The sequence below is a fragment of the Callithrix jacchus genome, chromosome 2 (assembly GCF_049354715.1).
Source record: "Callithrix jacchus isolate 240 chromosome 2, calJac240_pri, whole genome shotgun sequence".
NCBI lineage: Eukaryota > Metazoa > Chordata > Mammalia > Primates > Cebidae > Callithrix > Callithrix jacchus.
The window spans coordinates 36,753,182-36,770,481 of record NC_133503.1 but is presented as its reverse complement, the minus strand read 5'-3'; the positions used below and the strand labels follow the sequence as shown (position 1 = coordinate 36,770,481).

Here is a 17,300-nt window from a genome sequence, read left to right as displayed (position 1 = left end):
CCACCCCCCCCAACAGCCACCACCAACCACCGGCGCCGCGCAGCGCCCCCCGTGGCCGGGAGCGGAGCCGCAGCCCGGGCCCCGCACAGCGCCCCCCGCGCTCTGGAGCGGGGCGGCAGCTCCTGGCCCCTCGCAGCGCTCCGCCCCAATCTCCCCGGGGCCTGCAGTGCCCCCTGCGGTCGGGAGGGGAATTACAAGTTCGGCCGGGGTAGGGAAGTGGGCGGCTCCTTCAGATCCCCCATGGCACCATCCCTGGTCTCAGTCTTCCTTTAGGGAGTCGTATACCTGAGAGGGCCTTAGCTTGCTCTCCTCAGACACCAAAGACATTTACGGGGTAGGGGGTTGACGGGCAAGGGACCTTGACAGTGGATGTTCTGAGTTATTTAGTGTCGCTAATACCCCCATTGATTTCCTAACCTGAAAATATGAGCTGGCCTACCTGTTGTCTTGTAGGAAATGTTCTCCCCATTGGTTCGTGAAACACAATGTCTTCCTTCTCATTGGCCCATCGCATAGTAACATCCCATTCTGTCCTACCAGTACTTCTTAGGTTCCTTTCGAATTGGCCAATGTATTACTTCCACTGGATGTGTAATGGCACTCTTGCCACTGACTTAAGGCCAACGTGCCCCCCCCACCCCCCACCCCCCGCATCTTGGTGTTTTTCCTAAACCTAACTTCTTCCCTTCCTAGTCTGCCAATGTTAAGTCTGTGTTTCTCCATTCAACTCTTAGGGGAATTGGAACTAGACTAGCAGTAAAGGGGTTTCTCTTAGTAGCACCCCATCTTACCATGGAATTAGTGGGGCTGAGGGCAAAGAGAATTCTGTAACTCTTATCTGAATGCATTGAATACAGGTGTGGGAGACTGATAGCTCCTGATTAGAAAAGGAGCCTGTAGAGAAAGTGAGATGCTAAGATTTTTGGCTAGATTGTTACTCACAATAAGCAACAGGAAATTACCTCAGTCATTTAAAGTTGGCAATATCAGGGACCAGCACATTCCATGGTCTCATGGATGCAGAGACTGAGTATACACAAACCAGATACAAAAGATAAAGGGTCTAGTAATAACTCATGACTGTTGCTCTAAAAGTGACTTTTTTTTCATTCATTTTCCCTACAGAGAGGAGAGCGGTAGCTGGTTCTTTCTCCAAGGCTTCTGTCCCTTCCCAACTAACGCCTGTCCATAACCTTGTCTACACCCTTGACCTACTTTTCTTGTAGCAAAGGCTTGGGGAGAGGGGTAACCAACTATTGACTTTAGCAAAAGTACAAAACATATAGGGAAGTCATTCTAGAACTAACCCTGTGGAACACCAAGAAAACATTCCTCCCTCCATTCCTTTTAATTTCCATCTCTCACAGCCAATCTGAGGCCTGATTCAGAATGTTTTTCTGGGCTGAGAGCCACCTCTTAAAGCACATGGCCCATAAGCTATAGTTGATAGGAGGGGAACAAGGGTGAAGCCATACAAGACCTATCTGCCTTGCAACTTTTCTATCAAAATTAACTGCTGGGATTTTCTTCCATACAGAGATTTAACACTGCCCCAATGTCCAAGGGTGGTTTCTCACAGCAAAGAGAGAAATATACCTAAGCTCAGGACTAGGAAAGGCAAAAGGGAAATGCATTGAACAAATGTGGCCAGCACTTTTCATGTGCCAGGAACTTTCCAAAGTGTTGGGGACACAATATTGAACAAAAAAAAAAATCTTGTCCTCATGGAGTTTACATTCTTTCCTATATTAACAAGACTTCAGGAATGAAAAATGAAATCACACTTGGCTTCACAGGAAGTAAACAGCAGAAAAATTCACAAAAATTAAACTCAAAAGAAAAAAGGAGACAAAATCATTTGTAGGTGAAGTGAAACATCAGTTTTAAAGAAAAAAACTGTAATTTTAAGCTTCTTTAACCACATGCCACTGGCCCCACCTCCCTTCCTTTGTTTCCAGGACAATCCTCACTTTTTCTAGGGCGTATTTGCATCCCTGCAAAGATTCCTGCTCCAGGTAGTCAAATCAATGCTGTCCTCCTGCACATACTTCATTGGTATTCAATGATGAGTGCCACCAATTTGAAGCAGGAAACTAGGACATAGGCTAAGCAACTTGACTCTCCTTGCTGCCTGGCAAGTTAGCACCACAAATGGTAAAGAAAGGCTAAGCCTTAAGGACAGAGGCTTCTGCCTGGATCTCTAAGCAACTACACTTCACCCACACACATTGGAAGAATGTCAACATAGGGAGAATAAAGGGTGGAATAGAAAGGTCTAAAGAAAGAGAATGAGCCACATAGCTTCTTTCGGCAAATCAACACTCCAAATGGAAACATCATAGAAAATACTCTTCTACAACAAAAGAGAAGCTTTGCTGCTAGGATAGTTTTCCAAAAGCAACATTTTTAGGATGGAAAAATTGCCTAGGTCTTTGGAATCCGAATTCTGATGACTAAACCTCTATCTCTCCAGGACATAACATGTGAAAACTTAAGAAAGATCCCTGGCCCCATCTCCCACTCTGCCATCTCCCTACTTCCCAAAGCCTACAAACCAATCTATACAAGTTCCTGACTGCACCATAAAGCATTTCTCGGGGAGCTTGGAATGCATTAATACTGACTTCAACTTGCTGGAAGTGAGAGTGACAGCAGGCAGGAGGAGACAAGTCTAACTGCCAGGGAAAGAGACACCAAACCAGACTGTAAAAAATAACCAAGGCCTTAGCAGAAGCCTGGGCCACAGTATATCATCTCTCATGGAGGGCAAAGGGCCTAGAGTCCAAACACTGCCCCTTTTGAAAGGTTGACCCACATCTTAGAGGAAGGGGCTAGAACAGTTAGGTGGCTTTCTACCTTGCTTCTTCCTTGTCCTTCTTTGTGGGGAAGGGAAGAAGACACTGTAGTACACAAGGTTGCTTGGGAAAATGGATTATTCTAATAAAACTTTATTTCTTCAAACACAGCCACAGAGGCAGAACCTCATGTTTAACACACACAGACTTATGGATTTTTTTTTAATATAAAACAAAGTTTACGAAAAATTTTTCCACTTTTTGTATTTGTAATCCCATTAGCACAGGGACTTTGGCAGCAGGTGGGAGTGAAGGGCAGCTGGGCTGCCACTGGGCAGTCACTGGGCACAGGAGGAGAGCACCAGCCTGGGGAGTGGCTTCACTCACACACGCAGGTATACTCACCTACTGGCCAACCACACCACACACACAGCACAGATGCAGACATCTACCCAGTGTCAGCCACATGCCCTGGAGGTGTGCTCCACTCTGGGTAAGCCCAGTATGTGACAATCCAAATAGTCAAAACAGCTAAAGTGGAGGGAGGTTGCTTGCTTTACAAAAAGAAGCAATCATAGGCTGCTTTTAAATGGTCAGCAGTCCAAATGCATTGAAAAATAGCATTTGTTTTACACAGAACTGTTGAAACAGATCTACTGTGTAGAGCAACATAAACCACTTCTTGAAAATGCCTGTTCCAGGGCCACAGGTTCTTACATTGGGAAGCAAGATGATAGTTCTGACTAGCTTAGTTTTCCAGGCTAAAAGTAATGGAATTAAAATAATGAGAACTGTAGACCTTCTCCCCTTAGAATGGTGCCCTGGGGCTTTGGGGAAACCAGGATGGAGGCAGAATCACTGTCTCACTTCTTCAGCTTAGGGCCTGCAGAAACCTCATTGGCATTGCCAGTGACCTGTTGGAAGCTGGCATAGCCAATCTGCAGCAGAGAGCCCAGGGATGAGGATACCCTAGGAAGAAAAGAAGTTGGCACCAGGGAAATTATGGCCTGAAGAGGGAGAAGAGCCAGGGGAGGAATGAAACCATAGATCGGCAAGTCCTGGGCTCACAGTTCCCCTAGATTCTCCAGAGGGCCTCTCTCAGGCCCCTAGAGATCTGGTAGCCCAGTGGTAACTAGCCAGGAGATACAGAGGAGCCTCTGAGGGCCAAAGGCTTAAGAAGACATGGCCATCTCCTCTCTGGAGTAGAGACGAGGAGGCTGAAGCCTCACTGATGTTGACACACAGGAAACCCAGAAAATGTCAGGTTCAATTCCATGAGGAAGAAAACACAAAGACCTTGGTCTTCTTCCCTTACATGAGGAAGTGGGTCCTAGAAAACCCTGGAAATTGAAGAGAAAAATGTCCTTCTTGCCATAAACAAGAAGGGTAGGTCCAATTTGGTCATGCAGGGTCTAACCAAAACTGGACAAAACCTCACAAGCTATTGTAGTGGCAGCTTTAGTATGTGTTTCCACTGGTGCCAGCCCTACCACGGTACTTAAACCCATCACTGTGGCCACTGGGACCAGCGGTCCAGACTCAAGTTCCAGGTGAGAAACAAAAAAGTAAATGCAATCCAATGACAACCAAACTCCCAATTGCTTCTTACAGCCTTTGCTTTATACATCCTCAGCCAATCCCTCAGGGAGCCCCAACCTCCCTATGGTCTCTAAGGGCCAATTAGAGGCAAATAAACATTTCCTGGCAGGAGTGGAAGAAGAGCAAACTATTAAATGCTAAACACCCCTTCCTCTTTCTCAAGCAGGGTCTAACCAAAACTGGACAAAACGAAGAGGCTGGGCCTGGATCTTGTAAGAACTGGTTTCCTGCAGTCAGCTTCCCAATAGCAGTGCTGCGGTGAGCTCACCATGTCTGCTGAGGACTGAATGCCGCTTCTGCTGCAGGTCTGCCTCACTATGAGGACCAATATAGGGCCTTCCTACCTAGTCTATGACCTAAAAGGGCAGAGGGTAAGGGGAAAAGGGTCCCATCAGCAGAGAAGAGAGAGATGGAACCCCTAACCCTGCCTCAGTTGCTCATGTGCCATGTGCAACTCTACTCAAGAGGGCAAGAGAGGCAGCTGGTATAAAGCCTAGACAATCTGATGAGAAAAAAAGGCCAGCATGGAAAAAATACGGTGACACCCCCGCCATCTGCATTCCCCAATATACTAGATCGAGCTAGTGGGTGGGTGGGGCAGCTGAGGAAAAGATCATTAGCTGAAGTCATAGCACTTAACACACCCTGCTGTGCCCCAAAATGAAATCCTTTGCAGAGTTGGTGATGCTATGGATTACAAGCCTGTTCCAGAGCTATTTAGAAAAAGGGAAAACTTGGTGCCCACCTCTTAACTCCTTGAGCAAACCCACCATCCTGTAAAAAACTCAAGATCCTGGGGGTATCATGATACTCTGCTGTTAAGGAGCAACTGCCTTCCTTCCCTAAGGCTACGCAAACACACCTTTCCACAAGTACACTCCCATGCACGCACACACTCTCACACAGTTTCTCCGAGGAGGCTGACTCAACCCCCCACCCTGGCCAAATTCTAAGACACAAGTGCCCTTTGAAGCAAAGGGGCTAGTGAAATTCCCCGAGCTGGGGTCAGCAGACCCCTTCCTTCCCTGCCCATTGCTCTCCTTGTGGCAGGGATACTCACACTCAGGGCCGCCATGGGAAGGGTCTGCTCTGGGGCTGTCCCTCCCGCCACCAGCTCCGTTTATCTTGTCCCGGCCAGTCTCTTGGCATGGTCGAGCTTGCTGGAGCAAGAAGATTTCCGGCTGCCCTGAGTCGGAGCCCTCCACTCACCCCCATTCCCAGGCTAGGCCCCCAGCCTTGGGGCCTTGACACTTGTTAGTAGCCATAAGAGAGTCAGTCTGTGTGGCCCCAGGAAGCAGCCTCTCAGTTTTAGTTCTCCTCAATCAAATTCAAGTCCAGGTCCCCAAAGTCCTGCTGGCACAGTGTCCGCTTGCTCAGTGCCTGCCGACCCCACCGAACAGCCCCCTCCTCCTCCTCTTCGCTTTCACTCAGCACCTGGGAGGAACCCCCAATGGGGCTGCAGGAAGCAGAGAGGGGTTGGGGGCTACAGGCCATGAACCATGGTGGAGAGATGCTGCTGCCTTCCCGGGCTGTTTCTTGGAGACAGAGACCTCCTGAGTATGGTTTCTGTCAAACAAACAAAGAAGACAGTTACACCTGAAGGCAAGAATCCTAGGCTTTAGGGTGAGGTTTGTAAACTTTCTGACAGAATTTGGAGCCCACAGTTTCCATTAGATTTAGAGGCTTTTGCTCAAAGCAATAGGAAAAAACAAAAAAAGATTTAGAAGCTCTATGCAGGCGGGATCATCATCTGCATTGTACTACTCTGTACTGCCAGTGCCTTGTCAGAGTCAGTAAATGTTTGCAGATGGGATGGACAACTGTATGAAAAAGTGAATCTATTCTTAAACAGGTCTGTAACCCAGTGGTCTAGAAAGAATAATATGAAAAAAGTGAGCAAGTGCATACAATAACTGCACTCACACTAGGAAGTCAAAAAACATTTGTCTAACAGATGACTACACTGTAGCAGCCCAACTTGCTTCAGCCTTCAGACCCACTTTGAAGCAGTGACAGGCAAGTGGCAAAACCAGCTTTGGGCACAAGGAGTGGGCAATGATGATGGGATTTTTTGCAGCTTATGCATTCTTAAAAAGGAGGGAAAGTAGCACTTGCAGGACAATTTGGGATCCCTGTTGGAAGGTTTAACATGGGTCTCACCCCAGTTTCTCTAACTCCCAGGATTTTTAAGGCATTTCACAGGATGGGGGAACTTTTAGTGCTAAAACTGAGACAGTCTCAGGCAAGCTGGGATGGTACGTCACCCTAGCTAAGAGCTAAAGGAGGTGCTGCTGGTGGGTGGCAGGGGAGCAGGGGAATGAACCTAGGGGCTAGCTCAAAAGTGGGAACAGAACAGAGTCCCCACACTCCCATCCAAGTTCCCCTTGTCTTGCTGGTCCCACCTGATTCATCTTGTCAAAGTCCAAGGAAGGCCGCAGACGCCGGGGGTCCTCCTCGTGGCGCCGCTTGACCCCAGTTTTGCGGGCATCCAGATCACAAGGCTGTGAGCGGCTTCGGGGAAGGTTACGGAGACCTCGAGGTCGCCAGGGCAGCTCTGGGGAGGATGCGGGAGAGCTCCGGGCAGAAGGCAAGAAGCGGCTTGCCTGTGGGCCCAGGCTGGGTGACAGGGAGAAGCGGCGCTGAGGTGGGCAAGGTGACAAGGACTCAGCATCACTCTCCCAGGAGCCACTCTGAGGGGAGGCAGCGCAGGGTCGAGAGGAATCTTGGGCCAGGGCCAGGCTGAAGAAAGGAGGGCTGTAGGGTCTGTGGGCTGGGGCACATTGAGAAGAGGCACTGGGAGCTTGGAGGAACCTGAGGCTGGAGACCCGCTTTGGGGGGCTCTGGTGAGGCACCTGCGGCCCACCCCCTCCACCACTGCCCCGGTGCTTGATGGGAGTCCACAGCTTGGAGGGGGCGGGCCGCCACACCGGCTGCCAGCGAGACAGGTCCACGGGCACTGAGAGTGAGCGGCAGTGCCTCTTAGATGGAGGGGCAGGGGGCACAGGAAGCTTCTCTGGGTCTGGGGGCTCAGGGCTTAGGACTTGCGAGAGGGGCTGCTCCTTGGGGGAGCTTCCCCGACTGGGTGGTCTGAGGTGTAGGCTCAGGCCTGAGGGATGATAGCTGAAGTTGAGGCTGTCCTGGAACTCAGCACAGGAACAGTGGGGCAGGCCCCTCCAGGAAGCACCTTCTGGAAGGCATTCATAATAAAAATAGTATTAATGATAGCTTACATTTTTAAAGAACTTACCATGTGCCATACAATGTACAGAGCACTTTATGTGAAATTTTCCAAAAACCTCATGAGGTAGGTAGCATTATTATCATTATCCCCATTTCACAGATAAGAGAAATTCAGTAACTTCCCCAAAATCACACAGCAATCAAAAGACCAAAGGATTCAAATCCAGGTGTGTCTGATGCCAAGGCCAGGTTTCTAAATGACTATGTTATATTGCCTCCCTTGTGACAAACTACTTGGAATCAAAAACATTTCATCTACTGCCTGCCACTCCCTCTCAAAAGTAAAAGAAGTCAAGAGAAACAAACAGGTCAATGTGTGTCCCAGCTCATCCCTCCCCCAAACCCTCCCTCACTCTTGCCCTGGATGCTGAAAAGCAGGCCTACGCTCTCCTTCTTTGGCCTTTCCTCTTCTCATGTGTCAACAGCACCAAGTCAGGAGTTAGGGCTGCCAAGAAGTAAGAGGTAATCAGGCAGATAAGAGATCACTTTTATTCCTAGGGAGGGCAGACAGGGTGGGGAACGCCTTTGACAGTAAAATCCAGGCTTGAGAAACCCTAAGACTTTGTGCTGCTCATGTTCTTTTGTGTCTGGCTACCCGCATATTCCAAATCCCTTCCTCTAGGCCTTCCTTAAATCCAAAGAGATGGAGGGACCAAGGGAAGGAAGGGGAAATGGACTAAAAGAAAACGATTCTCATTCACTGTATTCCAATCAAAAATGTGACTTTTGAGAGATGGCTCATTAAGGGACTAAGGGCCTAGTCCAAACTCCTATGGCTAGCTGGTGGAATTCTGCAGGGTCTGGATATTTGGAGCAATTGACAAGCATATGAAGTCAGACTCAATGATGGCAAAATAAATACTGACTGTATTTAGTCAATAGTTCTTCCCCCTACTAACCTCTATGAGGGCAGGGACCACGAGTTCACGTTCTTTACTTAAAACACAATACCTGGTTTCCAGCAAGTCTTTAATAAACAGGAGGAAGAGACTGAATGAACATGTTTTTGCCAAAGCGCTTCCCTTGCTAGGTATCCCAACAGAAAATGAGATGCAGAACAGCTCAGCAGCATGAGTCAGAGAGTTCTGACTGTCCACTAGTGATGCCTCCATCTAAATGTCCCTATGATCAAGGGCCCTTTGACTGAGTAATTAATAATCTAGGAATTTATACTTCAGATATATTTTCACATGCGAAAAAATGACATATGTACAAGGTTGTTCTCTACAGTATTTCTCTCTCTCTCTCTCTCTTTTTTTCTGTTGCCCAAGCTGGAGTGTAGTGGGCACAATCTCGGCTCACTGCAACCTCCACCTCCCGGGTTCAAGCGATTCTCCTGCCTCAGCCTCCTGAGTAGCTGGGATTATAGGCACTTGCCACCATGCCCAGCTAACTTTTTTTTTAAGATGGAGTCTTGCACTGTCACCTGGGCTAGAGTACAATGGCACAATCTTGGCTCACTGCGATTTCTACCTCCTGGGGTTCAAGCTATTCTCCTGCCTTAGCCTCCTGAGTAGCTAGGATTACAGGTGCACACCAACACACCGGACTAATTTTTTTTGTTGTTTTAGTAGAGACGGGGTTTCACTATGTTGGCCAGACTGGTCTCGAACTCCTGACCTCGTGATCCACCCACCTTGGCCTCACAAAGTGCTGCGATTACAGGCATGAGCCACTGCACCTTGATAATTTTTGTATTTTTAGTAGAGACAGGGTTTCACTATGTTGGACAGGCTGATCTCAAACTTCTGGCCTCAAGTGATTTACCCACCTTGGCTCCCAAAGTGCTGGGATAACAGGCGTCAGCCGCCACGCCTGGTCCACTACAATTTTATGTATCTAAACAAGATTAGAAATAACCTAAATGTAAATCAATAGATTTGTTAAATAAGCCACTCTACAAGCACTTTAGGAGGCAGAGGCAGGCGCATCACCTGAGGTTGGGAGTTCAAGACCAGCCTGACCAACATGGAAAAACCCTGTCTCTACTAAAATTACAAAATTAGCCAGGTGTGTTGGCTCATGCCTATAATCCCAGCTGCTTAGGAGGCTGAGGCGGGAGAATTGCTTGAACCCAGGAGGTAGAGGTTGAGGTGAGCCAAGATCACGCCATTGTACTCCAGAGTGAAACTCCATCTCAAAAAAATAAAAAATAAGCCACTGTACATTGATACAGTGTAATAATATGAAGCTACAGATAATAAGGGAATGCTCAGCATTCTGATAGGGAAAGATCTCCTAGCTATATTAAAGTTTTTTGAGATGGAATCTCGCTGTTGCCCAGGATGGAATGCAGTGGCACAATCTCAGCTCACCACAACCTCTGCCTCCCGAGTTCCAGTGATTCTCTTGCCTCAGTCTCCCAAGTAGCTGGGACTACTAGCACATGTCACCATGCCTGGCTAATTTTTGTATTTTTAGTATAGATGGCATTTCACTATGTTGGCTAGGCTGGTCTCAAAGTCCTGACTTTGTGATCCAACTGCTGGGATTACAGGCATGAGCCACTGCACCCGGCCAGTTTCTTTTTTTAAAAAAGGTACAAAATAATATATAATATGCAACCTTTTGTGTTAAAAATGTGGAAATAAAATAGGTGCAGCAAACCACCATGGCACATGTATATCTATGTAACAAACCTGCATGTTCTGCACATGTATCCCAGAACTTAAAGTAAAAAAAAAAAAAAAAAAAAAAGGAAATATATAATTTGCTTCTTTTTATATAAAAAAATTCCAGTCACATATACTGTAAAGAAACTAATACTTTTAGAGAGGTAGCAGAAGCTGGGTAGATAGGGAACAGGAGAGTAAGAGAGATTTTTCTCAGCATAACCTTTTTGTTATTTTTTAAATTCTGAACCATGTGAATGTATTAGCTATTAAAAAAATTAGACTATACAAGTCCCCACAGAATAAGAGCAAACTAACCAGATAACTTTCATGCTAGAACATGAAAGACTACCAATCTCAGAAGTTGACCCTGACAAGAAAGTTCTAGGGCTAGGCTTGCCAACCCTGGTCACTGGAAACCAATGATAGAAATGTGTGGAGACGGGCATGGGTATACACAAACACACACGATGCCTTACCAGACACAAGCTGGAAAGGGTTCCCACAGTTGGAGATGTCTGCATGATCAGGCAAAGGCTAAGAAAGAGAGAATATCCATCATGATTTGGATTCAGGACACACCGACAGATTTCTAGGAAGCCCTCTTCAGTTCTCCTCTGCAATTCATGAGCTATAGGGATGTTAGGGACATTAAGCGTTCTTCCTTTTGTCTTCCCAAAGTTAGTAAGTCAAACAGTCCACATCCTCCAACATCTCAAACCCTTCTCCACCCAGGTTTTGCTGTCCCTTCTCTAAAGGTGGAAAAATCCCTGCCCCCTTCCTTTTGGGCTGGGTTTTGAGCCGTTAGTGGGCTCTTCCAGGTTAAGTATCATGATTCATACAGCACAGGACAAGAGTAAAGTAGTAGCAACAATCAGCCTCAGAAAAAAGGGGGAGGGGGTCGTGAAGAAGCAGGAAGACTGGTCTTTTACCAGACTGATGCTGAAGCGTGTGCATTTCAGCTCATCCAGAGTCTGCTTCTGTAGCTGCTCAGTGATCAGGGTTATCATGATTCTCCCCAGGATTTGACTTGCACACTTTGGAGCAAATGATGGATGTCTTCCCTGTTGTTCTTCCAGACCTCACTCGTGAGCCGTCTTCTGCCACTGCAGCACCATTCTAGCACCATTGGGACTTCCCTCTCCAGTCATGCCTGCTGAGTCTGCCAATTAGAGGGACCAGCCCCAAGTGATATTAGAGATGCACCTGGTCCAGAGATGGAAAATGCATGGCACACATACCACAGCACCCCTAAGCCAGGCCTCTGGCAGACATCAATTGCCCACAGCTCTTTCCTGCTAAGCCTAAACATAGCTTCAGAAACTATGAACTTGGCAGTCTAGATATGAAATAAAATAGAGTTGGCAATCAAGTTGAAACTTATTTGCCACTCTTAACCTGGCTCTGTTGTTTCTAACTGGAATACCAGCACCACTTAGAAAACAGCTGCTCAAGTGAGAGAGAGGGATGCCCAAATGATTATTTCCATCAAGATTAGCCCAGTATTTTATCTTCCAGTCAGAAGTGAAAAGAGATACCCTTCTCCTAAACTACAGAAATAGTAATAAGAGAACAAGGAGGAACAGTGGTTGTAGGCATGACTTTCTGCTTTGGACCAGAGTACATAGGATTTTATGTCCTCCCACAGCCTAAATATCTGATATAGTATTGTTTTCCCATAGATACTGTGTATGTTTTCTTTTTTTTTTTTTTTGAGACGGAGTTTAGCTGTTGCTACCCAGGCTGGAGTGCAATGGCACAATCTTGGCTCACCGTAACCTCCGCCTCCTGGGTTCAAGTAATTCTCCCACCTCAGCCTCCCAAGTAGCTGGGACTACTGGCGCGTGCCACCATGCCCAGCTAATTTTTGTATTTTTAGTAGAGATGGGGTTTCACCTTGTTGACCAGGATGGTCTCGATCTCTTGACCTCGTGATCCACCCACCTCAGCCTCCCAAAGTGCTGGGATTATAGGTGTGAGCCACCGCCCTGGCCCACTGTGTATGTTTTCTTATCAAATAGGAAGAGGATAAGGAAATGATCAGGGTAATTCCAATACATTTCAATTCCACAGACATTACAAACAACTACATGACTTTATTCGACTAAGTTTTTTGCCTGATCTGATGCAAAGACCATGGATACAGTTAAGCAAGATTCTTTCTCATGGTCAATTTCTGACAGAAGCAAACTAACTCCATCAGAGAACAGGCTTCAAGCCCACATAATTACCCAAGGCGCCTTGCTCAAGGGAAAAGGGGAGGTTAAGCCAGTCTTGATTTTGTTCTGTCTATTCCCAGAAATGACCAGCAGGCTGACAGATTACCAGAGACTGTATGCAGCATTAGCTAGTCAAAAGAACAAATGATCAAGAAATCTAATTATTAAATCTAATTTTCTGAGAGTTTTGGCAAATCATTTAATACTCCTTGGCCTCAGTTTACCCATATGTAAAGTAGGTAGAATAATCTAAACCTGTCACAGGAACAACATAACATACTAAAATGTACAAAAGGTACCACCTGGCCTGTAAAAATCAGGAGTCCACATAGACTACCATTTCTCATTTCTGTTTGTGAATCTTCAAGACCTCAGAATGTCAGAAGTAATGATATCAGTAAGATGAAGAAGGCAACAGGGTCTATCTCTGGCTGAATACCATCCTCCCTCACCTGCACACTAAAAAAAAGCCCAAGAAGGCTCTTCCTTCTGTGACCTTGGGGGCAGACCACTGTACAATAAAGAGGAAATCATCTCTAACCCATTCACACCTCAGAAGGAGGCCACAAGGAAGAGCAAAGAAATGAATCTGGATGTACTTGGAGTTCTTTGGAAGAAAGGTGCAAGAGAAGTCAATCATCATTAGAGTTAACTACCATTTTCATGCATAATTATTACCACCCTGAACAAAATTCTAGCTTCCGGGGAGCTCCCTTCAGCTGCTTCCCCTATGTTCTCATGGGAGAAGCTAAAGCTTATATCACTTTTGCTCTTGGTTTCTTAACTCTGCCTTCAAAGATCAACCAGAGAGGAAACCTAAGTGCAGGATTTTACCCTAGAGACCCCAGGCCTCAGGCTCACCAGCTAGGAGGAACAGGGTAGTGAAACAAACTCTCTAGCTTTTCGAAAGATATTTGGACAACAGCAAACTCCCAATCATCTCTAGGATAGGTGAATAGAGTGAATTTGTGTTTTTCTGCATTTTAATTGTTGGGATGTGGCCACACACAGCGGTAATTGGAACAATGCAACTACCACCACGCAACTGATACTCTCAGCCTGAGTTTCCTAAAACAGGCCAGGCTGAGAGGGGGAACAGAACGGAAGCCATAAGGAATCAAACCAGGACACAAAAGAAGGCAAACCAGCTCCGCGAGGGGCCTCCTCTTTCTCAAGCAGGCATTGAAAAAAGTGTAAGAAGCCCGATCTTGCTGCCTTCCTTCCCCTTCCATTTTGTGTATCTGAAGGGTAGAGACAGCCCTGAACGTTCACTAAACAAGTTAAAACTTCTCAGTTTAACAACTGGCACAAGGGCTTAGCCCTTCACAGAGCAGCAGGCCGCTAGGCCCTCTCAGCAACCCCACCAGGCCTAACCCTCAGTCCAGGCTTTTCCTCCACCATCAGCCCCCTAAAATAAAGATCGGACCCCCACCCCATCTGCTACTGGATGGCAGTAACCCCTGACACTCCTGTTTCAGGGATGCGGAGGTTGTGCTGAACCTAGACAAGGTAGAATCAAGTCAGGCCAAGAGGGAGGAGAGTCACAAATCCCTTGGGGACCTTCCCCCAGGTCCCAGCCCTACACCTCTTGGGGAGACTGAAGGAAAACATGAGGAAGGCAGGGAGGTGCACGAACAGGTAAGTGGAGACCTTCCGCCTCTTCTTCCATATGGTTCTGGTGGGAATAGTGGTGACAAGTGGGAAACACCCCTCCCCCACCCCCATGAAGAAGCAAAAGGCTAGGCCCCTTCAATCTTCAAGCTATCCCTCTGTTGCCCTGCCTGTCCCCGCGGGGTGGGGCATGGGGCGTCCGCTGGTCCGCGGCGGGGGGGGGTCGCCAGGGCTTGCTCAGGGGGGCTGGCGTTTGCCTCTTCCCACTAGGTTCCATCATCTGGCCGCGGGAAGCGAACTCCCGACGCAAGGGATGGGGAGGGTCTGGGACTTAGCACTCCGCCACCCCCTCCCCCACCGGGTCCCGTGCTCTCCCCGCGGAGGCGGCCTGCGAGGCCCGGCCGCACAGGCGGCAGGACTGGGGGAGGGGAAAGAGGGAAGGAGGGAGGGACAGTTGAGGTGCCCGCCCCGAGGCCCCAGCGCCACCTGCCCTCTGCCACCTACCGCAGCTCCTCCAGCTCCCAGGGCCACGGCCGGAGCAGCTCTGAGCGCTCCGTTCGCCCCACGGTGCCCTTAAAAGGCGCTGGCGCGAACCAACGAGTCCCTGAGGAGAGTAGGGGGACAGCTCCGGCTAGCAGAATCCCCTCGAGCCACCCGCGGAGGCCGCAGCCCCGTGTGGTGTCTCTGTCAACGTCTTTCTCAGATAGCGCTGTCGGGAAGTAGCCTGACGCTTTGATTTAGGGATGGGGGTGGTTTCCTCACTAACGAGTCACCCCTTCAAAATCTCTCAGAAAGTGGACGGTCCCAGTCGGAGGCACATCTTGAAACCCGCGGGGGAGGCCCCGTCGGAAGAAGGTAAACAAAGGCATCGCCCCTGGCCTCCCTCCCTCCGTCGGCCCAACTACAGCCTCCCACGCGGTTCTGGCCGCGTCACGCAATTAGCCACAGTGCCCCATCACCTGCTCTGCTGCTCCGCCCTCCACGGCCACCTCTTCGAAGGAATTCCCCCTTCCCCCTGCAAAGGACCTGTCCGCCGCGTGAAGGCTGCTGGGAAGTGTGGTCCAAGCGCCGATCAGGGCCTGCTCTGAGTCCCAGGAGCCCCTCTTGCAGCTGCCGGATCGGCATGAATCTTAAAAACCCAGGACTTACAATGGTTGCGGGGCCGTTTCCACTCGGTTTTGTAATTTGCCCTCACCCAGAACACTTTGTAAAGCTCAGGATAGCCCAAGGCTGTTCACTCCCTATCCTCCCTCTCCGCCCCCCCCCCAGCAGGATGAGGTAATGGGATTGTGATTATGACATCATAGGCGGTTCAGTTGCTTGCGTTGGGTGGGGGGAGGTGCGGGGAGGTGGGGAGAAGTACGGTGGTTACACTTTCGTTAAACAGAAAGGGAGGGAGGAAACAGGCAGATGGTGAAAAGATGTGACGGCCCTACATTTCCACTTCAGGAAGACAAAACCACCTTTTATTAAGTCTCCACCACTACCACCACTTCCCACATGAGCCAAAGTTTAAGTCTTTTTTAGAGACTGAATGTAGACGTTAGTGTGTGAAGAGGTTGGGTTGATGGTTTCTGGCTCTTATGTAAATTTGAGTCTCAGCCTCACAGATGGTTCAGGGAGACAAGCAAAAAAGTGGATGAAGAAGAGGCTTTAAACAATGCCTTCGTGTTGTGATCTCTTTGTAATGCAAAGTTTTCGATTTTTTTTCAATTGATTGGAAAGTAGCAGTAATGCAAGTAATCTTCACTATTACACTTAGCAGAAAGTCCTCTGAAAGACATCTGTTCTCTGTAAATATTTTGTGCCTTACTCATGACTGGGACAGGTAAATAGCTGTGATCAGCTGGAAAGTAGAGCCAATGGTGGGGATCTTCCTCACAGAGCCAGGTAGATGAGGAAGCAGGAGCCACAAAGTCTGCAAACTGAAAAAGAGTAGAGGAAAAGTGAGGTACAATAATAACTGAGAAAATAGGGGTAGAGAGATTTACCTTGCACTGCCTATTTCCCCTTGGCAAAAGGAGCAGAGGCAGGCACCATGAAGTGTGGGACACATAGTTTCTAATAATTGCACTTATGTGCCAGACACCATGCTTTTTTTTTTTTTGCAGAAACAGGGTTTTGCTCTGTTGCTCAGGCTGGAATGCAGTGAGACCATCATAGCTAACTGCAGCTTGAACTTCTGGGCTCAAGCAGTCCTTCCCATCTCAGCCTCCTGAGTAGTTAGAACTACAGGGGTGTGCCACCATGCCCAGCATATTTATTTCTATTTTTGTAGAGAGAGGGTCCTTGCTATGTTGCCCAGGGTAGTCTGAAACTTCTGGCCTCAAATGATCTTCCCAGCTTGGCCTCACAAAGTGCTCAAATGGCCAGGCATGATGACTCACACCTGTAATCCCAGCACTTTGGGAAGCAAGGCAGACAGATCATTTGAGGTCAGGTGTTCCAGATCAGCCTGGCCAACATGGTGAAACCCCATCTCTACTAAAAAATACAAAAATTAGCTGGGCGTGGTGGTGCCCACATGTAATCCCAGCTACTCCGGAGGCTGAGGCAGGAGAATCGCTTGAACCCAGGAGGCAGAGGTTGCAGTGAGCTGAGATCATGCCACTGTACTTCAGCCTGGGCCACAAACAAAACAAAAGAACAAAAAAAAAAAAAAGTGCTGGGATTCCAGGTGTGAACCACCATACCTGGCCTACATACTTTGATGTATATTCTCATTTTTTTTTACAGTCATCCAATGAAACAAAACTTTCTCTTTGACAAAGGAAACAGCCCAGGAGATTAAGTGACTGCCCACGTGGTAGGTAGAGGTAGTATCAAAAAGCAGTCTAAAAGAGATTCAAAAAGCCCTTGCTTTTCACTGCTAAGCTCTTCCCCTTTTTATTATTAACCAAGCTTACTAATTACATGATTGAGTTGAAAGTAGGCATTGGCTCATTTGCAAAACATTGAAAGAAACTGAGACAAAAAAAAAAAACAAAAAACCCTGCAAGTTTCAAGCCTCATTTCAAAGGAAGGTTACATCCCCTTTCATCATCTATTAAATAGCCTCCCAGTGCAGCCTAACACTCCTACCCATAATGAAATCTCCTTATTCCACTTTTAATTCCCAACGATTTTTTTACTCATGTCCTGCTCTTCTTCCCTGCTGCCCCCTGTGTATTATTTTGTTCTTGAGCCACTGTTTTGAACAGCATCTTAATTGTGCCCTCATGGGC

General features: G+C 47.8%; 2 protein-coding genes across 6 annotated transcripts in view; one reads left to right on the top strand and one right to left on the bottom strand.

Annotated features, from left to right (window-relative positions):
• Positions 1 to 2,915: 2,915 nt before the first annotated feature.
• Positions 2,916 to 15,351, bottom strand: FAM53C (family with sequence similarity 53 member C). Of its 3 annotated transcripts, none has more exons than XM_035285758.2 (5): positions 15,226 to 15,351; positions 11,179 to 11,408; positions 10,726 to 10,783; positions 6,797 to 7,581; positions 2,916 to 5,960 (listed from the first exon to the last, which is right to left on the bottom strand). In XM_035285758.2, exons 2-5 carry the CDS (start codon positions 11,254 to 11,256, stop codon positions 5,703 to 5,705), a joined length of 1,179 nt encoding a protein of 392 aa, XP_035141649.1. In that variant the 5' UTR covers positions 11,257 to 11,408; positions 15,226 to 15,351; the 3' UTR covers positions 2,916 to 5,702. The 3 variants fall into 3 exon arrangements, with proteins under 3 accessions (XP_035141649.1, XP_035141656.1, XP_054105782.1); XM_035285765.3 differs by lacking the exon at positions 15,226 to 15,351 and adding an exon at positions 15,036 to 15,071; XM_054249807.2 differs by lacking the exon at positions 15,226 to 15,351 and adding an exon at positions 14,581 to 14,622.
• The window catches only part of CDC25C (cell division cycle 25C), a 62,183-nt gene continuing 58,859 nt past the window's right edge, over positions 13,977 to 17,300 (top strand). For 2 of the 3 annotated variants that reach the window (XM_035285656.3, XM_078360409.1), the window contains exon 1: positions 14,866 to 14,931. The gene's annotated coding sequence lies outside the window, so the exon portion shown is untranslated. Of the gene's footprint in view, positions 14,104 to 14,865; positions 14,932 to 17,300 lie in introns of those variants that run through there. The other variant, XM_035285663.3, reaches the window with a different exon arrangement.